The 22,676-nt window shown below is 37.8% G+C and overlaps 4 protein-coding genes and 1 long non-coding RNA gene across 7 annotated transcripts; 1 reads left to right on the forward strand and 4 right to left on the reverse strand.

Moving 5' to 3' along the window:
* Nucleotides 1-32: 32 nt before the first annotated feature.
* On the reverse strand, nt 33-4,182 carry LOC132905338 (uncharacterized). Of its 3 annotated transcripts, XM_060956528.1 has the most exons (10): nt 4,038-4,176; nt 3,614-3,951; nt 2,623-3,324; nt 2,226-2,559; nt 1,818-2,152; nt 1,517-1,742; nt 1,098-1,436; nt 844-997; nt 607-770; nt 33-518 (listed from the first exon to the last, which is right to left on the reverse strand). In XM_060956528.1, the coding sequence occupies exons 3-10, from the start codon at nt 3,270-3,272 to the stop codon at nt 219-221; spliced, it is 2,502 nt and encodes an 833-aa protein (XP_060812511.1). In that variant the 5' UTR covers nt 3,273-3,324; nt 3,614-3,951; nt 4,038-4,176; the 3' UTR covers nt 33-218. The 3 variants fall into 3 exon arrangements, with proteins under 3 accessions (XP_060812511.1, XP_060812513.1, XP_060812512.1); XM_060956530.1 differs by lacking the exon at nt 3,614-3,951 and having other exon boundaries at nt 4,038-4,182; XM_060956529.1 differs by lacking the exon at nt 4,038-4,176 and having other exon boundaries at nt 3,614-4,031.
* Nucleotides 4,183-6,517: 2,335 nt separating this feature from the next.
* LOC132905343 (actin, muscle) lies at nt 6,518-9,111 on the reverse strand. Its single transcript, XM_060956540.1, has 3 exons — nt 8,967-9,111; nt 7,861-8,011; nt 6,518-7,768 (listed from the first exon to the last, which is right to left on the reverse strand). Exons 2-3 carry the CDS (start codon nt 7,984-7,986, stop codon nt 6,764-6,766), a joined length of 1,131 nt encoding a protein of 376 aa, XP_060812523.1. The 5' UTR covers nt 7,987-8,011; nt 8,967-9,111; the 3' UTR covers nt 6,518-6,763.
* Nucleotides 9,112-11,043: 1,932 nt separating this feature from the next.
* Nucleotides 11,044-12,416, forward strand: LOC132905348 (uncharacterized). Its single transcript, XR_009657784.1, has 2 exons — nt 11,044-11,289; nt 12,100-12,416. It is a non-coding gene; the product is annotated as an uncharacterized LOC132905348 (long non-coding RNA).
* Nucleotides 12,417-12,922: 506 nt separating this feature from the next.
* Nucleotides 12,923-16,896, reverse strand: LOC132905342 (actin, clone 205-like). Its single transcript, XM_060956539.1, has 2 exons — nt 16,742-16,896; nt 12,923-14,221 (listed from the first exon to the last, which is right to left on the reverse strand). The coding sequence occupies exon 2, from the start codon at nt 14,193-14,195 to the stop codon at nt 13,065-13,067; it is 1,131 nt and encodes a 376-aa protein (XP_060812522.1). The 5' UTR covers nt 14,196-14,221; nt 16,742-16,896; the 3' UTR covers nt 12,923-13,064.
* A 3,700-nt stretch (nt 16,897-20,596) lies between these two features.
* On the reverse strand, nt 20,597-22,660 carry LOC132905494 (actin, clone 205-like). Its single transcript, XM_060956826.1, has 2 exons — nt 22,501-22,660; nt 20,597-21,870 (listed from the first exon to the last, which is right to left on the reverse strand). The coding sequence occupies exon 2, from the start codon at nt 21,847-21,849 to the stop codon at nt 20,719-20,721; it is 1,131 nt and encodes a 376-aa protein (XP_060812809.1). The 5' UTR covers nt 21,850-21,870; nt 22,501-22,660; the 3' UTR covers nt 20,597-20,718.
* Nucleotides 22,661-22,676: the final 16 nt, after the last annotated feature.

A 22,676-nucleotide genomic window follows, 5' to 3' on the forward strand; every position in this document is an offset into this window, starting at 1 on the left:
ATGTAATCAGGTACATAGTCTGTTTTGGAAAATTTTATATAATTCTACATTATTAAATCAACAAATTTAGTTACATATGGCACATCAATTCCTTTCGACTAAAACATATTTCAGTAATTAGTAACTTCTAATACCTGTAACTTGATCAATGACTAAATAAAATTAAGAAAAGGAATTGAATCAACCTTTTGTTATTGAATTAAAATTAAATTAAATTATTAAAAAGTTGTACTATGTTTTGACCTACATGTACTTAATAGCTGTGATGCTAGAACATCTAATATTTGTAGATTTAAGTCTACATTAATCTTCTTTATTTCATAAGAATCAAGTAAATACTTTAAAATATTTAACGTGTCATCTTCGCCAAATACTAATTTTACATCATTTGGAAGTTTAACTAATAATTCTTGCAACAGTCTTTTTTTTAATAGTTTCAGTGGTTCCTCGGAAAGTTTATTTTGGACGTTATGAAGTGACATATTACCCAATTGATCAAAAATTTGTAAAGTAACAGTCTGTAATTATATGAAATTCGTAATTAAACATAAAAATAATAGTACCTGTTATAACAATAAAAAATAATAAATAAATATGAATTATTACTTGTAATATAGGTTCAGTAACATTTCCAAAGAGTAGCTTTGCCCATCGAACAACTGCCTCTTGCTGCAAGGCATTATTACTTCCAATTCCTGCCAATAATTCACAAATAAGATCTACAGCAGCACATGTTAATATTAGATGTGAATCCAAATCATCAAGATCCTCTGAAAATAAAAGTAAAAGAAAAGAAAACATTTTACAACATATTCAATAATTTTTATAATACACTATATTTACCTTCATAAGAACTTTTTACAGTTTCCCACCAATGAGTTAATAATGCAGAATCATTAGCACTCTCCATTGAATCAACAGCTTCGTAAGCAGAATCCACGCAAGAATATTCAGTTCTTTCAGTTATTAATTGTTGAAGTTCAGCTGCTAGACTTTTCTGTTATAATAAAAGAGGTAAACTTTTATATATAACGAAATGATTTATAAATTTCATTTAATTTGAAATATTTTGTCCATTAAAATTTACATTTAGTTACCGATTTAATATTCTCGACGAATCTCCACGGAATATCAGCTAAAGGCATTAACGTTGGTAACGGAACATTTTCTTCTTCTTGTTCAATTTCAAAACCTGGAACGACTGTTCTTAGAGTATTAAAAACACCACTTACTGTTTTGACTAAAAATTTGTCAAATCGAGGTGCAACCACATCTGCTTTTTTATTAGCGTTACTACTTGGACGTAAAAAATGTCGCAATTGCGGTGGACATTCACTAGCCAAGCGTGTAGTTAAAGTTTTCAAATAATTCTCTAATTCAAGACGACCGCCTTTTGGTAATACCAAGTTTGACATAATAGGTGCTAATTCTGGAATCTATATATTTTACATTACATAAAATAAATCAAAAAGTACCATAAAACAGTTAGTTAATAGGTATAAAATGTTAAATTCACCTCTTGTAGACTAGTATGTAACTGAGCAAAATCACGGTATTGTCTTCTAACAGTAGCAGTTGTAGTTTCAAATAGATCAACCCCCCGTTGTTCTATATCATCAAATTGAATACAATAAAGTAACTGTTGTGATCCATCAAGAGCTGTATGAAATTCTGTCCAAGGAATTGACAAATTTGTAAATTGACTACCTTCATATACTACATAAGATTTTTCTTCCACATGTCTGAAAAATATAATATAGATATATATATTTAATTTATTAAATTATTTATTAAAATTGGAAAATATTAATACCTACAATGGTGTATTCACAGTTGACTTTTGCTGTAATACATTTCTAAGTCTAGCAATTGTTGTAGCAAAATCTGTAGGTTCCTCATATACAGGAGATATTTTATCCTCTTCTATTTCAGCATCTATCTCTACTATACTTTGACCCCATAGACCTCTATGTTCTGTACCTAAGTTATGTAAATGTAAAGTAGGTCTCTTATCATTTATAGATACTGAGGTATTCTCGTGCTTAATTAAAGGTTTAGTAGATGATTCAGATTTCGGTTTTGGTAGTGATCGTGGAATCACAGCTGCTGTTGCAGATGTTATACCATCTCCTAGAGCATTGGATATAATTTTCTGAAATAGTTCTTTTATTAGTTCGTAACAATCAATGATAAGTAAAATAAGTATTATAGAATTCTGCACATACTTTAACATGTGAAATATTTTCTTCCTGTTTACTTTGAACTTTGGCAACATTTTTTGGTGTTTGTTGCAGTAAAAAGTCAGATAAATTTTGAAATAACCAATTTGGAGAACTTACTGTTTCAACAACTATCAATAATCTTTTTGCTAAGATAGATAGTAACAGTTTACATGGTAATGAACTTGTTAATTCCCATTGTAAAAATTCTTGTGCCAGGATAGTAACCATTCGATGAAGCATATGTTCTAACACTGGCATATTACGAGAACCGGGATGTAAATATCTAAATGCTTCTTCAATATTTGGTGCAGTTCCTTTCTCAACCCGTCGTAATGCTCTACAATATAATACAATTAGTTTGAATAATTTATTTTATAAACATATATATGAAACATCATACCTGTGATATTCTTTTAAATGTAATAAGAACACATTAAACAGCTTATGAGTAAGCTTTATTTTGTCTATTAAACTGATCTTATGAAACAGTTTGGTCAGTAATTTTTTTAACAATTCTTGTGCTTCATTAGGGAATGATTTGTCATCACTGATAGATTTATACCAAACCTTTATGCATTTTAAATTTATTTCTGTTACTAAGTTATATATTTCTACTGCTCTCTTTCTTTTTAAAGAAGTATCTTTTCCACTAGATCTAATTACTACTTTTTCCTTTTGCTTTTCTTTAGATACTTGTGTTGAATTTGTGTTTTTATTTGTTCTTACTTCATTTTCATATTTACTAATACATTCACTTTTTTCTTTGGAATCAATTTGTAATTTCAAATTATTTATAAATTTGTTATATAACCAGTTATTAACAAACCTTATATTAAGTGGTCTATTAGCTTTTAATGCAACTTGAAATAAAAAACAACTGAGCCACACTGATAATATTATAATAAAAATAGCCCATGAAATAGAAATATATAATGGTGTCAGACCAGCCCATTCTTGTATAATTACAGATAACAATGTAACTAATATACTTAAAATCAACAATATCTGGTTCAACCAGCTCATTGGTATAACTTCCTCCATTGTAAACATAATATAAGAATACAACTTTTAATATTACATTTTGTGCCAATATAATATAAATCTGCAAAAAAAGAATAAATATATTTATTCCTTTACAAAGTTATCATATTGTTCAGATGTAAATACAGAAATGCTATTCATATAATAATTTTGTAATAATTTTAATATTGGGAACATAAAAAGCTTTCTTTTCAGTTAGCATTAATTAACATAACATTGTTGCATAAAAAAGTCGCTGTATCATTTAAAATTATGTCGTTAGAAAATCAAATATTCTTGTAATTGTTAAATTATTTTTTAAATTAATCTTATTTCATATTAAAATAACTTTAATAATTTATGAAATTTACCTTATGTTTCTAAAACATTCCTATATTACTTGTATTGACATATTGATGTTTTATACTGCAACCTCGGCATGTTTTATTCTCGTTCGAATTGGATCATAAAATTCCTTAACGAACGTAACTCGTTTCACAGATACACATTTAACAATCACAGATCATTAACTTAATCCCTTTATACTTAAATACATCTGAATTTCTATCAACATTTTATTTTCTTTCGTGACTATACGATGAGACATAGATTACATTTTAGAAAGAATGGCGATCTTTGTCATAGCTTGATTATTCTCGTTTTAATAGGATAGGATACAAGATACACATGACAGTAATAATCACTGTAACTATTTCACAAATAAACGATACTTTATACAAACAAGATGTGTTATTAAATTGCATTTAAATAAAGTCCTTAGATCATAAAACGTACCTGGTACTGTGTCTCGGATTCGAGGTTACGAAAGTAATTGTTTTTCGTTTTTTGTTGATAAAGAACCACGTTAACATGTGTATGCGCTGTTGCAAGTGTTGCGACACATGCGTACTTAAATATGTAGAACGTAGATGACTGAATACAGAGTACATAGATATAAGTTTAGTATTTTTTTATTTTATCATAAACTCTAGGAAAGTATTTGAATCATACACGTAATATCACTATTTAAATCAGGATTTTCATACCTATTTAATACAAATTGTCTAATTATGATGTTACAAAATAATATGTTACGTCTTATATTACCACATATATGTATTATCTCAACATATTATCATTAAAATTATTTATCAACATACCAAAAAAAAATTTAGAAATTAAAAATAACAATACAAATTATAATTTAACAATTAACTGACATTATTTAAGATTGCAATAATATATTTATTATTTATTTATAAGTATGACATGTGTGAGGTGCAAATTTATTAAAAATATTTGTGTATAGGAAAATGTTTCATATATTTTATTAAAAGCGAAATTTTAGTTAAAAAGAGAAAATATTTGTAGTATGCAATTCAAATCACTTACTTATTATTACTTACAATTATTAGGTATATACGTATAATATGTACCTGTGTTTAAAAGATCAAGATAATTTCATTACAATCATCGAGAAACTAATAATTTTCTGTTCGTTCTCAATGAACATAATTTATCTATAACTTAAACCACGATCATTATATCTATATTATCACATAACTAGAAAATAAAACTGTCCGTTAACTTATCTAATAAATCTTATTTATGATGCTTGATAATAAATTTTTAAGTTTTCTTTCAACCAAAGTAAGTAATTAACGACTCTATGTTTGAAAAAATAAATTATCAATTCTTCTCTTCTGCATCTATTCCATTACACGTATAATAGATCGAAGAATTATGCTGTACAGTCATTTTTCATGTTTCACTATTTCATACAAAGACAAGTCATACGATATGGTAATAATTTAAGTGCTAAAGAGCAACGACTCGTAATACGTACGAATTACTCGTCGAGCTTGTTCGTAAAGCTATCCGTTTTCTAGCATTAGCATTTTCAGCACGTGGCTGTCTCGTGAAGAGGGACGGAGTGTGATAAAGTCATCCTAAACTGGAGCACCTCCACCCCATGCAGGTGCACGTACGTATGCATACACGTCCCAAAACTCCCAAAGAGTACGGGCTCTAATTTTAGTTGGTGAAGCGTCAAAATAAGCGTAAGTCACCCGGGGGCCTTGTAAGGCTAGGGAGGCAATCCCGGGGACCCCCGGCATGCACTCCCCGACAGCCACGGCATCCACGTACCGACAACTCTATTTTTGTTATTTCTTTATTTGTAACACAGTTTTATCGCTCGTCTTGGGTTACGGATTTTCCTTCGAACAAGAGTCTATAATCGACCGTCTTCGAACTCGAAAGATGTGAGAGATGTTTTTGTTGTGGGATTAAAGTACGGTCATTGATGCTAGAGATAATTAGTTTGATGTCGAAAGGATTAGCAGATAAATATTAGGTAATTTAGATAATTATATCCAGATAGATAAATGGACAAGGAAATAAATGAGATGTTTCGTTTTACGATAAAATTAAATCCCACGAATAAATCGTACGGAGAATTGATAAATTTAATTATTTCTATTTTAAAGGATTTGCTGTGATCTTCTAATTGGCTCGTAATATCTTCGTAAAATGTTATGGCTGAACAGGTGTAGCCTGTAGATCTATTTCTGGGTCGAAGTATCGTTGGTTCTTAATATAGAGTATCTAATCCTCTTGAAGATTTAACGCTTACATTATATCTAATTCTCAATGTCATATAAATAATAATAGTAATGATAAGCGAACAGAGAATTATTCATAATTTTTTCTTAATTACTGTGTAACTCTATAGTCTGTTGAAAGAAATGAAAATATGTATAGTCACTTAAAGTTGCACACAAACTGGCCAGCTGCCAGAGCACACTGTAGTTAAATGTCATGAGAACCCAAAACACAATAATTCTCTCGAACTTTATCTATAAAATCGTAATTTGTACCCGTCTATTATGTCATTGTTTTGAGTAATCGCCAGAAATATCACGTACGATAAGGTTCACATAATCCGACATTGAATTATTATATAATACAGTTTTATTATCATCAATTATATGATATAATAAGAACAATACGCCAGGCAGCAATATGAGCCGACGTTGATGCGCCTGGTCATGGTTTCCCATATCATATACTTCACTCTCGTCGATTACCACCCCGTGCGTATCGCAAATGCCAAATTACGTGCGCTTACGATTTCAAGAAAGCCTTTGTATCTGTATGTGTATGTGTGCGTGTCTGTACGATACATGTAAGTCAGCGTATACATATTGACAAGGCCGAGAAGGGCTTGTTGCAATGGCCGAGGAGATTATTATCAATAAATTAATTAACGTTAAAATAACAAACAGTCATGTTGTACAAACTAAAAAGTAAAGTACAGTCTGATAAATGTGTAGAATAAAGGCACTTCAGTAATTTTCCTTTCCCAAATCTCGTTTTCCCCCATTCTACCTTCTTCTCTCTTTCTTCCCCTTGGCATCGGTGAATCCATACGTGAAAGGGTCACAGCTCGAGCACGAATAGAAAAAAAAAAGAAAAGAAAGCAGGTGAAAATCATGAACCCCTGTGATGGGTGCACCACCTTAGAAGCACTTGCGGTGCACGATGCCAGGTCCGGACTCGTCGTACTCCTGCTTGGAGATCCACATCTGTTGGAAGGTGGACAAGGAGGCCAAGATGGATCCACCGATCCATACGGAGTATTTCCTCTCGGGGGGAGCGATGATCTTGATTTTGATGGTCGATGGGGCCAGGGCAGTGATTTCTTTCTGCATACGATCGGCAATACCGGGGTACATGGTGGTACCGCCAGAGAGTACGGTGTTGGCGTACAGATCCTTACGGATGTCGACGTCGCACTTCATGATGGAGTTGTAGACGGTTTCATGGATACCGCAAGATTCCATACCCAGGAAGGAAGGTTGGAACAGGGCTTCTGGACAACGGAACCTCTCGTTACCGATGGTGATCACCTGTCCATCGGGCAACTCGTAGCTCTTCTCGAGGGAGGTGCTGGCAGCAGCGGTGGCCATTTCCTGTTCGAAGTCCAGGGCGACATAGCAAAGTTTCTCCTTGATGTCGCGCACGATTTCTCGCTCAGCCGTGGTCGTGAAGCTGTAACCTCTCTCGGTAAGGATCTTCATGAGGTAGTCGGTCAAATCGCGACCGGCCAAATCCAGTCGGAGGATGGCGTGAGGAAGGGCGTAACCTTCGTAGATGGGTACGGTGTGCGAGACACCATCTCCGGAGTCCAAGACGATACCGGTGGTACGACCGGAAGCGTACAGGGAGAGCACGGCCTGGATGGCGACGTACATGGCCGGGCTGTTGAAGGTTTCGAACATGATCTGGGTCATCTTTTCACGGTTAGCTTTCGGGTTCAGAGGAGCCTCGGTGAGAAGGACTGGATGTTCCTCAGGAGCGACTCGCAATTCGTTGTAGAAGGTGTGATGCCAAATCTTCTCCATATCATCCCAATTGGTAATGATACCGTGTTCTATAGGATACTTTAAGGTAAGTATACCTCTTTTACTTTGGGCCTCGTCTCCTACGTAGCTGTCTTTCTGACCCATACCGACCATCACACCCTGCAATGATTATTAACGGTATTAACGAGACGTGGTAACAAAAAAATGGCGTACATATTGGAATTTCATGATGATTTTCAAAATTTCCATACCTGATGACGTGGGCGGCCAACAATGCTGGGGAAGACAGCACGCGGTGCGTCATCTCCAGCGAATCCCGCCTTGCACATACCGGACCCATTGTCCACGACTAGTGCCGCAACATCATCATCACACATCTTGTTTGAGTATTAGTGTTACCTACTGTAGAAATAAAATTTGAAACACATAAGAACCTGTATTTCGTACGTTTGTTTTCGATCATATTTTTTTCTTTTATTAGGTGGTTAGTAGTTAGATATTAATATTTTAATGTAATTTTTACTTCGTCACAGGCATCTTGATAAGAGGTTTGAGAATTAGAGGGTTCAATCAGTAAAAGGACAAAAATTATACGATTTTTTATGGAACAAATACGCAGTATTAGAAATAGGCAGAAGAAGTCCGTTTCAATCACTAGAATTTGAATTGCAAAAAAGAATGTTTGATATAATTAATAAAATATCGAGAATTTCATTAGATACTACTTACAAGCAGAATAAATATCAAGATAAATATCGTTAGCAATTTTAACAGGAGATACCAAAAAGGAACTGTTAATTCAAACTAAATATTTGTCATAAGAATTAGTCGACATATTGCAGCTATCTAACCGTTGATTATTAAAATACTACCATAATTATACGATCTAGTAATTATCATCGTTAAACGTTTGCTACTCATTGCTTTAAAAGAAGAGCGTCTAATCGTAAACAAATCGAACAAGGAATCGCCTATTAAAGCCAACGGTAGCAACGTATACTAAAAAGAGCACAGGCATTGGTATCACATTTGCGGAACATCACTTCACAATGAGGATTCGATGACATGCAAGGATCCTGCAACGATCGACTACGTTCGGTCCTCGTACACTCTCTCGGCAAGGTCGATACCGATTTCCGGTGCGAAGTCACTGAAACGACGCGAATTACACCTTGCAAAAACCTCGTTTCTACACACTGTTTCCTGTTCTCCAAGGCACGAGGACCGAGCCGATCGTCCGCGATTATCATGCGTGCAACCCTCGTCTCGATCCAACGATCAAGAAGAAAGCTCACCGGTTACACACCAGCACGCTGTTTTAGCGGATGCAAACTAACGGAACACTCTTTCGATTTACCGTTCGCTAATGAGTCGAGAGATCGGCAATGGTCGCTTAGGGCGTACGTCGTGCAAGAGACCGAGAGCGGCGAGTGGCACAGTGCCGGCTCTGTGGGGTCCCTTTATCCATATCGGTTCGCAGCCGAAAATAGCGATCCGCCCCTTAGATGGAAATCTATCGTGCATTAACACTCGTCTCGGCCCGCCGCCACCGCCTAGTCCTTAGCCGCCCTAACCGTGACGCCGAGAAGGAGAGACGCCGTGCGTCGCGACGAGGCGGCGGCCGACGGCCCCCCAATCCAAATAAGGACTCGTCACGCGCCAGGGCCGTCTTCCGTTAGGCGCTAATCGGCCGAGGGTCGAAGGGCACCGACGTCCAATCTGATTCATCCTCCAATTTATGTGCCATCATATTCATCAACCGGAAGGCACATACAAAGCACATGTACAGCTTGTTCTTCTTACCTAACGTGTCCTGTATCTAATGTTTCTTCGTTTTTCAAAATACGTTGAAATATTCGACGTACCTGGCGTGTTTTACCTTTTAAATAAAATTACGTTATAGACAAAGGCTGTAAGGAAATGACAAAATATTTTTAATCGATCGAAGAACAACGGAGATGATTTAAAGTAGACGATGAAGTTCAGTTTTCTTTCAACTTAAATGTATATGGAACATTTGATTTCTATCGTCGAAGAAAGAAAGAGGCGATCTTCGAATGACTATAGATATGACGTTCGTTCATTTATGGGAGGATCAAAGGTGCAAAAATGTATAAAATGTCCGAAGTTTATGATATTTGGCGGGTGAAACGAATTTTTGTTTAGAGTCTATTTCTTTAGTTGTCCTAAATATGAATTTACGTAAATATCCGCGGTGTATTTGTATCTGGTAATGCAATTACGAGTGAAGTTGAATTTAATTAATTAAAAGCAAAAGAAAAATTGATGTGGGTAGTATTTAGTAGTAGTAATAGTCTATAAATATAGAGCTTAGTGAAGCTTATGGGATCTTGAGATTGCAATGTTTTTGAATGAAAAGTTTAGATCGGTGTGTCGGTAGCTTTTAATAGACATGAAAGTTTATGAGGTTCGGACGAAACGTGCTTCGTGAAAGGAAGATTCAACAAAGTGGATCTCGATGTTTACGATACGTAGTAAATGAGTGTTTATCAATTAATAAATGTTTCGTTTAGGATTGCGTTATTTTCGAATTCAAGTTAAGAAGATACGCATCCGGTCAATAAGAAGGGATAAACCGAAGAGAAACCTGGAATAAATTTCTTAAATGCGAGATGATCTTTCAACAAAAGAAATCTTTCAATAAATACGTTATAGCTAAAATTTAATCACTAGATACGTGTAAGTGAAATTAAGTTGAATTTTGCGTGCCTTGCGAAATATTTTTCGTGCGTTCTCCTCTAACTGAATCGACAATATCTCGGAACTACTCTATTTAGCAAATTTAAAAAATTTGTAAAAAATTTCCACGCAGAATTTACAGTACAACGATAATACAATAGAAAAATATCAGATCGAAAGAAATAAAAAAATTGATCTGCTTAAAATGTACGAAAAGTAAAAATGGAAAAATAAAATATTAAAACAACGAAAAGCATAAAAGCAAAAGCGTAACACCCATAGAAATAGCATAATAGAAATTTAAATATTATCCCTCTAAAACGAATGTATTGAGCCAACCGATTATCGTTCTAATTTCACCGATTGACGTTCGATTTCTCTGATTTCATAATTTCGAACTTTCGTGATTCGAAACTTCTCTCTTGAAATATTAAATTTTTAAGGCTGCTGATCTCTAAAATGTCCACGCTAACAAGCGCATTATTTCGCAGCTGTCATTCATACTCGTAAACGAATAATATATGACTTCATATGACCGCAGCGTGCCAACAATAATAATCCGAATTACAGTTGGGACGCGACGCCATTTTCGATGCTAAACGATCCGTATATTACGGTTGCGTGCAACGCCGGGTGTAAATGGCTCAATCAGCCATTTACGGCCGATGAAATGCATATAGAATCGAATTATTGGACGATTAGGCTGCTTTCTATAATTGGGAGTGCACGGGGCGACCACGTAGCTCGAGCCACCACCGATCCCCTCCACCTTTTTGCAAGAGCCACCGTCGAACCGTGCAACCGATTCGCAGATTCGCATTGCCGTGTTTCAACCCCGAAACGGCACGTCTTTATCGCAAACGAACTTCCACACGGAATCCCCTTGTACGCATAGAGACGGTGATTCGATCGATCGACCAACAGTTTCCAAGTTTCGTGACCGTGCAAGAAGATGACAATGTTCGGTGGAATGTTCGAAGGTGATAAGATTTTCATTTATATACGAATATCGGTAGAAATTAAAAGAGGCTCGTGACAAAGACGACCCTTGCCAAGCCTTTTTGCTATTTAGATAGTAACGCGTTTCAGAAAATTCGCGGCTCAGCGGAATCGGTATTACGAAAAATGATCTATGTCCTGATTTATCGTCGAATGAAAATCGAACGGTTGTGCCAAAACTTTATAATTGAATTAGATATAGCTGTTGGATATAGTTCGATATACTTAGAGGCAGCCTCGTAGTTATAATGCGATACGATGAATATTTCGTTAAGAAAAATTGTAATATACGAAAGACGCTACGGGGTATTCTTTGAATTTCCTGAGAAAAGACAAACATAAACAAGAGTCGTTTTTGCTACCAGGCCTTTGATTAAAGTATAACTTTCGCGGAGAATTAAGTACGTTAAAGTACTTTATCAATGTACGTTGTCAGTGATGTAATTATCGGTTAAAGAAAGATATCGACGGTAATAATTGTTATTTAATTGTTGATAACTTTCATTGTAACCGTAGAGTATATTATAGAGTTGCAAAGAATTCGAGTTGCAGGTAGAATTGCAAAAATTGCAATTGCAAGAAAGAGGAAACTTTATAGAAGAATGGAGGAATTTTGAAGAACCAAATTCTTCTTTTCATGCATGTGTACTTAGTGTGTAATTCAACAATTTTAAGAAAGTAAGAAGACGGCAAAATAATTCTACGTATAAGGATATTCGGACTACCTTTTGTATAAATATCACATTATCAAATTTGAGCAATTGATTAGCGTGATGAATACAAATTTGCAGATACTGCGATGCGAAATACACAAACAGGACAAGCACTCAATGTATGGACTACGCTAAAGGAGAAAGCCAGCATTAAAGGGGAGCGTGTTCCTGGATGAGCTCGCGTCTATCCTTAACAAATTGGCGACGAAGCTTATGATAACGTAAAGAAGTCCGTTTGGATATCCCGGTAATTTTGATAGAAGCAAAGAGTTACTCCTTCGCGTAATTCAATCCATGCATGGTAGATGACGATATGTATATTACTATCCCTTCCAAAATGTTATTTATGTTGAATACGAGTGCTGAGATTTGAATAAATATATTTTTTCTAGAAATTCTAGAAATTTTAAATTTGTTAAGCCGATGTTTTACCCAGTTTTTATTGATGTATGCAAAACTTTTATCTAGTACAGCCTATCAATACGAACGTATAGTAATTGGTGGTTCGCCCTTTTCTTTCAATTTGTTCCTAATATTTCCAGTGTCCCCCTCATTGCAAATGCACGATTCTAATGAGAAATTATCCGGTTTGTATCTCATTGTAACATATTTAATCGTAATGTAGTGTGAAATAATGTTTTGATCCACAAAGATGAAATATTTTTCGATTCGATCAGAAGAATAGATACTTCTTGATTGAAGAATAACGTACGAAAGATATAATAGAATTGAAAATAAATCGATCATTAAATAGCAATTGATATTCAGGGAATCGTAAAATGAAAAGCTACGTTTTGATTAGTTGTAAGAATATAAGACTGATTTATTCCGTAGATGTAAACTTATATACAAAAGATGACGTGTATGTTCAGACCATGTTCGTCGGAAAAAATCTCACCGCCACGTAGAAACAGTGCCGATAGAATTGAACTAACGGAGTCGCAGCTAGACGAAGCGGTACGGCAGTGAACGGTGTGTTTGGGGGAAAAGGTGTAGCAATAACAATATCGATAGTAATAATAATTTGAATCGAGCATAACTGCTTAGAAGCACTTGCGGTGAACGATGCCAGGGCCGGACTCGTCGTACTCCTGTTTGGAGATCCACATCTGTTGGAAGGTGGACAGGGAGGCCAAGATGGATCCACCGATCCATACGGAGTATTTCCTCTCGGGGGGAGCGATGATCTTGATCTTGATGGTCGATGGGGCCAGGGCAGTGATTTCTTTCTGCATACGGTCGGCAATACCGGGGTACATGGTGGTACCGCCAGAGAGTACGTTGTTGGCGTACAGATCCTTACGGATGTCGACGTCGCACTTCATGATGGAGTTGTAGACGGTTTCATGGATACCGCAGGATTCCATACCCAGGAAGGAAGGTTGGAACAGGGCTTCTGGGCAACGGAACCTCTCGTTACCGATGGTGATCACCTGTCCATCGGGCAACTCGTAGCTCTTCTCGAGGGAGGTGCTGGCAGCAGCGGTGGCCATTTCCTGTTCGAAGTCCAGGGCGACATAGCAAAGTTTCTCCTTGATGTCGCGCACGATTTCTCGCTCAGCCGTGGTCGTGAAGCTGTAACCTCTTTCGGTAAGGATCTTCATGAGGTAGTCGGTCAAATCGCGACCAGCCAAGTCCAGACGGAGGATGGCGTGAGGAAGGGCGTAACCTTCGTAGATGGGTACGGTGTGCGAAACACCATCTCCGGAGTCCAAGACGATACCGGTGGTACGACCGGAAGCATACAGGGAGAGTACGGCCTGGATGGCGACGTACATGGCCGGGCTGTTGAAGGTTTCGAACATGATCTGGGTCATCTTTTCGCGGTTAGCTTTTGGGTTCAGGGGAGCTTCGGTGAGGAGGACTGGGTGTTCCTCAGGGGCAACACGCAATTCGTTGTAGAAGGTGTGATGCCAGATCTTCTCCATATCATCCCAGTTGGTGATGATGCCGTGCTCGATCGGGTATTTCAAGGTGAGAATACCTCTCTTGCTCTGCGCCTCGTCGCCGACATAGCTGTCTTTCTGACCCATACCGACCATCACACCCTGATGTCTGGGGCGACCTACGATCGAGGGGAATACGGCACGGGGAGCGTCGTCTCCGGCGAAACCGGCCTTGCACATACCGGATCCATTGTCGACAACAAGGGCTGCTACTTCGTCGTCACACATTTTGCTTTTTCTTCGATTTTAAATGTCTGTAACAGAAATCACAGTCGTTGTTAGTTTCACATCGTTACTTTCTTTATATGACCGTTTGATAACATTGATGTCTAGTGTCATCAAATATTTGATTTTATCAAATACCTATCTGTTTCCAATGTTATCGAACCGAGTATATCTATTTTCGTAGATTTTGCACTGATTTATTACGAAAACCTGTCGGTGATTTGTGACGTATGGCACTAATACTTGATGGGTTGTAAAATTCGTTCGAATGTATCTTCGATGGAAAACAATCGAGTTTCTATTAGGAAAAAAATGTGAGCAAAATCGTAAGAAAAGTATGTGTAGCTGAAAGAGCTAGGAGTGAAATTCTATCGTTTTCAGCAACTCAACAGTTCCGAGAGAAAGAATTTTTGTACGAAATCCTGATTCTTCTATTTTAATTCAACAACACAGAAAATGGTTTTTATAACTTGTGAAATCCTGCTTTACGTTATATTTAATTTACTAAACGAAAATCTAAGAGTCAGTGTTTAAGTAGTAAAAATATTCCCATGAAACAAAATGAAAACAAAAAGAAGAATTCAAAATAATTCTCCAACGAAAGAAAAAACAATCGTTCGCTCGATAAATATCGTTCAGTTACAAAATGTGTGTACGCAAAAGTGTAGGAAGCTAGTGAAACGGTATAGGCATCGTGTAGCGCGATAAAGTTTTCGCGGAAAGCGTTGACGCTCGCCAGAATTGACCCAGTTGCCTATAAAACGATAGGCAAGCGGCCCCGGCGTCGCGGCACTATTTCGGGGCGCCGCGTCGCTAACTTTAGACGTACGACCGACGGACGATCCCTAATAAGTGCAAGCGACGATTATGGTGGGTAACATCGTCTCTGCTCGCCGCGGCACCGCTCGGACCACGAAAGATACAGAATAACGACGTGGCTCGCGCGTGCCAAAATTATGCTCTGCTCGCAAAAGGACCAACTTCGCACACGGGCAAAGACCTCGAATATGCCTAAACATGACGATAGAGTCGGCCATTCGCCCCGTGCAAGTATTTTTGGCACTCGTGATTAGCTGGTTAGAAGAATTTCGATATCGAGTGAAGAAATTCGCGCGTAAAATGACGATACACCAGCGAGGAAATTTTAAAAACGATTGGAAATTCGTCGATGACAGCTGTCTTTTGTAATCGGAGCGAGTATTCTTTCAAGTACACAGTTATATGTAATTTTGCAAGCAGAAAGTAGTTAGCTTGAGTTTTTAGCTTTCGATATCTTTTTATATCGTTAATTGGATTTTGCGTTGCCATAAATGAAATAGTAATTTATGGTTTTACCGCTGCATAGGTGTTAGCAAGATGCGATGGTTTTAAAGTAGATATTTTGTAAGTGCAGAGAACAGATGTAATTTGTAGAACTTGCTGTTTAATGATCTTAAATTCACTAAGGTAAATGTTATCAAATAATGCAAAGACGACTTGGATTAATTTAAAGGTTCTCGTATGTCAAAATTAAACGATAGCGTGGTAATATCTAATTTCATATATATCTTTCTTTTTTAAAAAATTCCAACGATAAGCGAGAAAATTTCTTCTGCTCCAAAAATAGTATTTCCAACTATTCTCGGTAACTTAATAAGGCCAGCGAAATCGTGTACACAAAACGTATCGAACGAACAAAAAATTTCAATGATCCCGTATGATTGACTCAAATCGACGATAAGAAATAAAAATTCTTTTAGAAAATAAATATCCCCAAGATCTGGCGTCCGATATATATAGCACTTAATTTACGTAATTTACAAATAGATATGAAATTTAAACACTAACCTGATTTAGTATTTCAAATATTATTATAAAAATATATAAAATATTAGCAAAAAAAAAACAGATATATAGTGTTGGATACTTTCGATTACAAGAACGAATTTTCCTAACCAGATCGTATTACTTGTCGCGATTAAAACAAAGATAGACATCGAAAGATCGAATAAAACAATTGCTTCAACGTTTAACGGAAAAAAAATCTAAAACCAATTATTACTATCCGAACCTTTCGATAAAAGCCAAGATTCTAAATCGCATTAATAAGCTACAAACAAGTATCAAAATACGATTTAACATACACGATGCAGCTGAAGAAACTCTTTTAAAATGAAGCTATCGTACAAATGTAAATCGTAAATAATCGGTCGTCTTCTGTAAGAAAGAATTAATCAGTTAAGTGATTTCTATTACACAAATGCTACAAAATTACTTCTGGTTCTCAGAACACACGCAATTAACCCTCGATGCTATTTCAGATGCGAGATACCGGAAGGAAGCTCGACCACTCCCTTAAAAGTCTAACAGCGTACCGCTACGTCTCCAACTATGGCTCTCTTCTATCCAAAGGATCGGTTGAAAAATCCTACGACCCGATTGATAAAGCAAAATCAATCGCAGGAATCGATTGGCTTCCGGTATCTTCGATGGTGTCGAGGGTTCTTGGTGGTAGCCGATAGCGTCCGTGATAAATGAAATATCGTTTCCAGAGAACAGTTTCTACGTACCGTGCACGGGACAGAGTTGGAGTGGCGTCTGTGCCTCGGGAGCGTCCCGACGTCGAATATATGCTCTCGTCAGAACGCCCCCGCATTCTCGTGGGATGCTTCTTGCCCGACAGGCACGAAAAAGGCTTGCATCGCGTGGCGTCGCGACGCTCGCCGAACTAGGCGGCCCCAGGCCCTAAGCGGACCGAGGAAAATGCGCCGCTTTGAAAATTCACACTATCGTCTCTTCCTATGCTTCTACCATCTTTCGTTCCTGTTCTACTCTATAACGCTTCGTTTCTTCTCTTGGCCCTTCTTCGTATCCGAAGGATATCTTTTCCGAAACACGGCTTCCAAGTTTCCATCGATACCGTTTCTTCTTTCTCGTTTCTTTTCTAAATATCTTTTCTCTTATCTAAATAATTTTTTCTAAACAGTTTCGAGAAGGATTTCCACACATACCGTTTCTCCTTCTGTTTTCTTCTTTACTTTCGTATTTGAAATACGATTTCTTCGAAAAAATTTCTAAAAGAGAGTTCCCGTAAATATCGTTTCCTCTTCCGTTACTTTTCTTCGAACCTATAGAATAATTTTCCTGAAATAGTTTCGAAAGAAGTTTTCATAGATACCGTTACGTTTCTTTTGCATCTTTTCTTCGTATCTGAAGAATAATTTTTCTGAAACAGTTTCAGAAGGGAGCTTCCACAAGCATCGTTTCTTCTCCCGTTTTGGGAAGAGACGGTGGACCGCCGATCTTCAGATCGCGAATCGTTTATTCTAAAAATTAACTGAAACAAACAGAGAATTTTATCGAACGGATTATCAGAGAATTTGTGTCCGAGCTTATGTTTAGTAGCCTGTTTTGTTTCAACATGTTCCATGAAAGCTAAGTTAAACTTAGGGGCTAAGGTGTACGCTACTAGTTCTCCAAGTCACCAGTTAGGTTTTCATCTTGTTTTATTACGGAAGTCGGCTTTCGTGCTTCTATCGTTTTGCTTAAAGTGCCATGTAATGTAAGAGCTGGCTGAGCTTTGCTTGCACGGAGTATGATGTATATAGAAAGCGGGAGCACTGATTTATCTCATGTACAAATAGAGTTCCGCGTAAATTCTCGAAGTACTTATACTAGACTTAATATCGTACTTCAGAAAGATGCAAATTGGCTGTTAACTGTTAATGTTTCAATGTCTGGAAATTGTCTCGACTCGTTGTTAAATGAGACTTTTCCATGGAAAAGTAAGAGGCAATCGTAGTTTCTGTTACGTAAATGAGGCACGTAACAGAAGCAAATTTTCAAATTTTTGTTTATTTCTGTGGGTATGAACGAATACTAGAAATTTTATGTCATTTCTCTGTAAGAAAAAGACAGCTTTTCCACTTGATTTGAAGTGAAGTTCACCGCAAAATACGATCGTCGTCTAGAAATATAGGACACGACGAATGCTAAGAAGTTTCAATACCACAAAGACCAAATGTGCTGTTGTGAACTTTGTTTGCACTTTGTGTCATCATCTTTCGTGAATTTTATTTTAAATTGTAAATTGAAAAGTTATCTTCGTGCTTATCATTTACTTTTACCTTTCATAAAATAGAAAATAATATATTTATTGCGTGTCTCATTTCTAGGAATTAAAATTTTTCTAACTCTAAACGTTATCATAATTATCAGACAGTATCAAAATCCTGTAATAATTTAATAAACTCTTATAATTTAATAAACTCTTGTAAGATTATGTTTTGTCAGCACATACAGACTTTAATCCATATTCATTCGATGTCTAAAATATTAATACATTTCCGCAAAGATTTTCTCTGAGCCAAACCTAACGTTTACTACAATTCTTATCGATCTTTTCGTGAAAAGTACACGATGGGTCATGAAATTTAAATTATTTTTCGACTTTAGTGCGGAATAAAATACAATTAACGGATTGCTACAGAAAATATAAATGTCTCGATGGATTAACACATTAGCTGCCAGTGACATGATATTATCATGGTTGAAATATAGCCAATTGTTAATCACTAAGAAAGGAAGAATTTCTCATTTGTGTAAAGCCAAGTTTTTCAATTCTTGTCGTAATCATAGAAATTATTTAAGAAATTAATAGTAGCAACCAGTGACCTTAATTGCCATTTTCTACTTTGAGATTCTCGTAAAATTATCAGCTACAAATGTGTTGAGCAGATCGTTTCTTCAATATGATCAAATTTAGTTTTACTCGTAGGCTGACAACGGATCGAGCTTGATCCCTGCGCGATACGTGCTCTCCTCTTTCCCCCAGATATCACAGTAGGAGGAATATTTCGAGATTACGCACCGGGACGAAAATAAATCGCAGGATCCGTAGCTCTTTTATCGGCCATCGTATTCGCTTATCGACGGAAAAGGCTTTCGGTGAACGAAGCGGGCAAAATTACGAAAATGACCAAACTCCTGGCACGTTTCACGATTACCAAACGGCTGACCAAAAAAAGAAAGTCTGAATTTTTTTAGTGAATATTTCCGTGGATTTAGAAAAATATATAGTAAAGGGGACCGTGCAGGAGTAGATTAGTCATTTTAGGCCAAGGTCATTCGTTAAGTCCACGTCACAACAATAGTTATTTTAAAACCACTCGAACGCCGACTTTACCCTGCTCTCGCAGACATATTCGGACTTGAGCATCGCGAAGAAAAGAGCAATTCTTTTCTACATAAATCCCTGTATATCAGATACATGTACGATGAAACACGTGTATAACAGATACACATACGACACGTGCAGCATCGGATGCTGATGATATGTAGCGAATAAAAATTCGTATGTAAATATTTGGCGAACGGATAATAGACATGTGGAATTATAATTAAACGAGAGTTGTGTTTGTTGTTTATGTTTGAGATGTATTTCCGTGTTTGATCGCTTAGCCTCTAAACTTAGTTCTGAATAATTTAAATTCAGCAACGCCGATATGCGATACTTTACTCGGAGTGAACGCGAAAGGATATCGAAATCTAGGGAAAAGTCAATGTCTAGTTAATCCTATTAAGGTCGAGCTTTTTGAGTAAGTGTATATATTTTTATGTAACAATTTACGTTACAGGTGTTTCACCGACAAAGTCGACAAGAATCGCAGACTTACGAGAGACGGAACAACATTCTTAAGGAGATCGAACGTGAACATTTTCCAAAAGGGTTTCTGCTCTCGAACAAGGACATCGTACATTTTAGGTACGTATTAAGGAAAGCAAATACGTCGGATGTAACAAAGCATAATTAACGCATCGAAGTTGAAGGATATGACTAATGATATGAGAGAATGTATATTTAATTTGACTTTTTGATATATCGTATAACAATATAGCAATATAATGTATAATATTTACAAAATAAATTAAAATAGAAGTATATATCGATGGTAAGTTCGCTTCAATTAGCAAGCTAGGTAAAAGTAGGATTTAAGAAATTTGTTGAAGGTGCAGGGATCTCGCGTAACAGTGAGACAAGCGCAGCTTCCCTCGAAGTTGGTCCAATTCTCTCGAAGATTCTGTTTTCTTCTTGCGTGTCCAGAATGTCCCTTTCGTAATCGAAAGATGCATTTGGTAGGTAGGTTAGCCGATCTGGCATCGTTCATGGGCCTCGTTTCGATACTAGACGAGGAATGGCCATCCGCGAGTGAGCTCTGTATCGAGAACCAACACCTTTGCCGGGTTCCTCGGTCATGATGAAACAACGGATGAGTGTGACTTTGACAGCCCATTAAAGAGTTGTAGAGTCAACATATATATGATCAGCCAGGTTGTCGCATCTTGCAGAGCGACACAGATGACCATAATAATGAACATTCGATGAGATCTGGTGATGATCTGGATATTGTGATATTTTGATAAAATTTCTTTATCGCAGCATGTGAGTTGCTTACAGGAAACCGATGGATCGTATACTCGATTTCCCCGAAGTCGATCGATGTTTCCTCGACGTTCGTGCGACGTTGCTGAATCGTCAGCAATGCGCTTAGAAGCACTTGCGGTGGACAATGCCAGGGCCGGACTCGTCGTACTCCTGTTTGGAGATCCACATCTGTTGGAAGGTGGACAGGGAGGCCAAGATGGATCCACCGATCCATACGGAGTATTTCCTCTCGGGGGGAGCGATGATCTTGATCTTGATGGTCGATGGGGCCAGGGCAGTGATTTCTTTCTGCATACGGTCGGCAATACCGGGGTACATGGTGGTACCGCCAGAGAGTACGTTGTTGGCGTACAGGTCCTTACGGATGTCGACGTCGCACTTCATGATGGAGTTGTAGACGGTTTCATGGATACCGCAGGATTCCATACCCAGGAAGGAAGGTTGGAACAGGGCTTCTGGGCAACGGAACCTCTCGTTACCGATGGTGATCACTTGTCCATCGGGCAACTCGTAGCTCTTCTCGAGGGAGGTGCTGGCAGCAGCGGTGGCCATTTCCTGTTCGAAGTCCAGGGCGACATAGCAAAGTTTCTCCTTGATGTCGCGCACGATTTCTCGCTCAGCCGTGGTCGTGAAGCTGTAACCTCTTTCGGTAAGGATCTTCATGAGGTAGTCGGTTAAATCGCGACCAGCCAAGTCCAGACGGAGGATGGCGTGAGGAAGGGCGTAACCTTCGTAGATGGGTACGGTGTGCGAGACACCATCTCCAGAGTCCAAGACGATACCGGTGGTACGACCGGAAGCGTACAGGGAGAGCACGGCCTGGATGGCGACGTACATGGCCGGGCTGTTGAAGGTTTCGAACATGATCTGGGTCATCTTTTCGCGGTTAGCTTTTGGGTTCAGGGGAGCTTCGGTGAGGAGGACTGGGTGTTCCTCAGGGGCAACACGCAATTCGTTGTAGAAGGTGTGATGCCAGATCTTCTCCATATCATCCCAGTTGGTGATGATGCCGTGCTCGATCGGGTATTTCAAGGTGAGAATACCTCTCTTGCTCTGTGCTTCGTCGCCGACATAGCTGTCTTTCTGACCCATACCGACCATCACACCCTGATGTCTGGGGCGACCAACGATCGAGGGGAATACGGCGCGGGGAGCGTCGTCTCCGGCGAAACCGGCCTTGCACATACCGGATCCATTGTCGACAACAAGGGCTGCTACTTCGTCGTCGCACATTTTGCTGCTTTTTTAGTGTCTCTGAAAAAGAATTTATCGCCGGTTATGCCATCAATTCTGCTGCTATAATTTCTTTCCTTCATAATTAAACTTCAACCGTAACATTTATAAATCATCCAACGATTACTGAGTCTAAGATTAAAGAGTTGGAATCTTTGTACTAAAGGTGAATTGAATTTCAATTTGTTGCTTACGAATTTATTAATCATTGCAAGAAATATTACACTTTTTCGAAAGGAAGGAATTTTATAAGAAAAGCTTCTATTATCGATCGTTCCCGAATGTACCAATTCTATCAATTTAACAATTAATTTTTACTTCTAAATCTTTTCAGTATTTCAAGAGAATTATTGTCTACTTCAAAATCTTTATCGATATTTCAAAATAGTTGAATCCTAGGACGATGCCAGTTTCACTTTTCATCCAAGTTTGTCTACTTCGTCCAACCCTTGTAACAATCTTCCACACTCGATAAAATGTATCCGTGCACGTAAAATCCTATTAATCGATTCCCTAGTTGATCACTTTCGTCACCACAAAGCACCGATCGTCCAAGACGAGCGCTACACTACACAACCTTCTTCGATGCTTCTTTTCGATATACGAAAGAAAAAAAAAAATGTAATGTGAAGGCTTGGCAGAATTACTAACCGTGGGGGTGAGTTGTGAATCGACGGGCGACTGAGGAGCGGCTGAGGCTCGAGGGCGCCGCGACGCCAGATATAACATCCGCAGCGTACGCGACGCTACCGAAGATGGGCACGCGGGACGCCTCCAGGGCTGGCCAGTGCGTCTGCCCACGCGAAAGCTTCGTGTGACGATGTCTG

The sequence above is a fragment of the Bombus pascuorum genome, chromosome 3 (genome assembly GCF_905332965.1).
Source record: "Bombus pascuorum chromosome 3, iyBomPasc1.1, whole genome shotgun sequence".
NCBI classification, from domain to species: Eukaryota; Metazoa; Arthropoda; class Insecta; order Hymenoptera; family Apidae; genus Bombus; species Bombus pascuorum.

Excerpts from the sequence above, each read along its gene's own strand:
- LOC132905338 (XM_060956530.1), bottom strand. The coding sequence starts at position 3,272 with ATGTTTACAATGGAGGAAGTTATACCAATGAGCTGGTTGAACCAGATA. Across the intron at positions 2,153-2,225 it reads AAAATATTTCACATGTTAAA|AAAATTATATCCAATGCTCT; the intron begins GTATGTGCAGAA and ends GAACTATTTCAG. Across the intron at positions 771-843 it reads TGTAAAAAGTTCTTATGAAG|AGGATCTTGATGATTTGGAT; the intron begins GTAAATATAGTG and ends TTTTATTTTCAG.
- LOC132905343 (XM_060956540.1), bottom strand. The coding sequence starts at position 7,986 with ATGTGTGATGATGATGTTGCGGCACTAGTCGTGGACAATGGGTCCGGT. Across the intron at positions 7,769-7,860 it reads TTGGCCGCCCACGTCATCAG|GGTGTGATGGTCGGTATGGG; the intron begins GTATGGAAATTT and ends TAATCATTGCAG.
- LOC132905342 (XM_060956539.1), bottom strand. The coding sequence starts at position 14,195 with ATGTGTGACGACGAAGTAGCAGCCCTTGTTGTCGACAATGGATCCGGT.
- LOC132905494 (XM_060956826.1), bottom strand. The coding sequence starts at position 21,849 with ATGTGCGACGACGAAGTAGCAGCCCTTGTTGTCGACAATGGATCCGGT.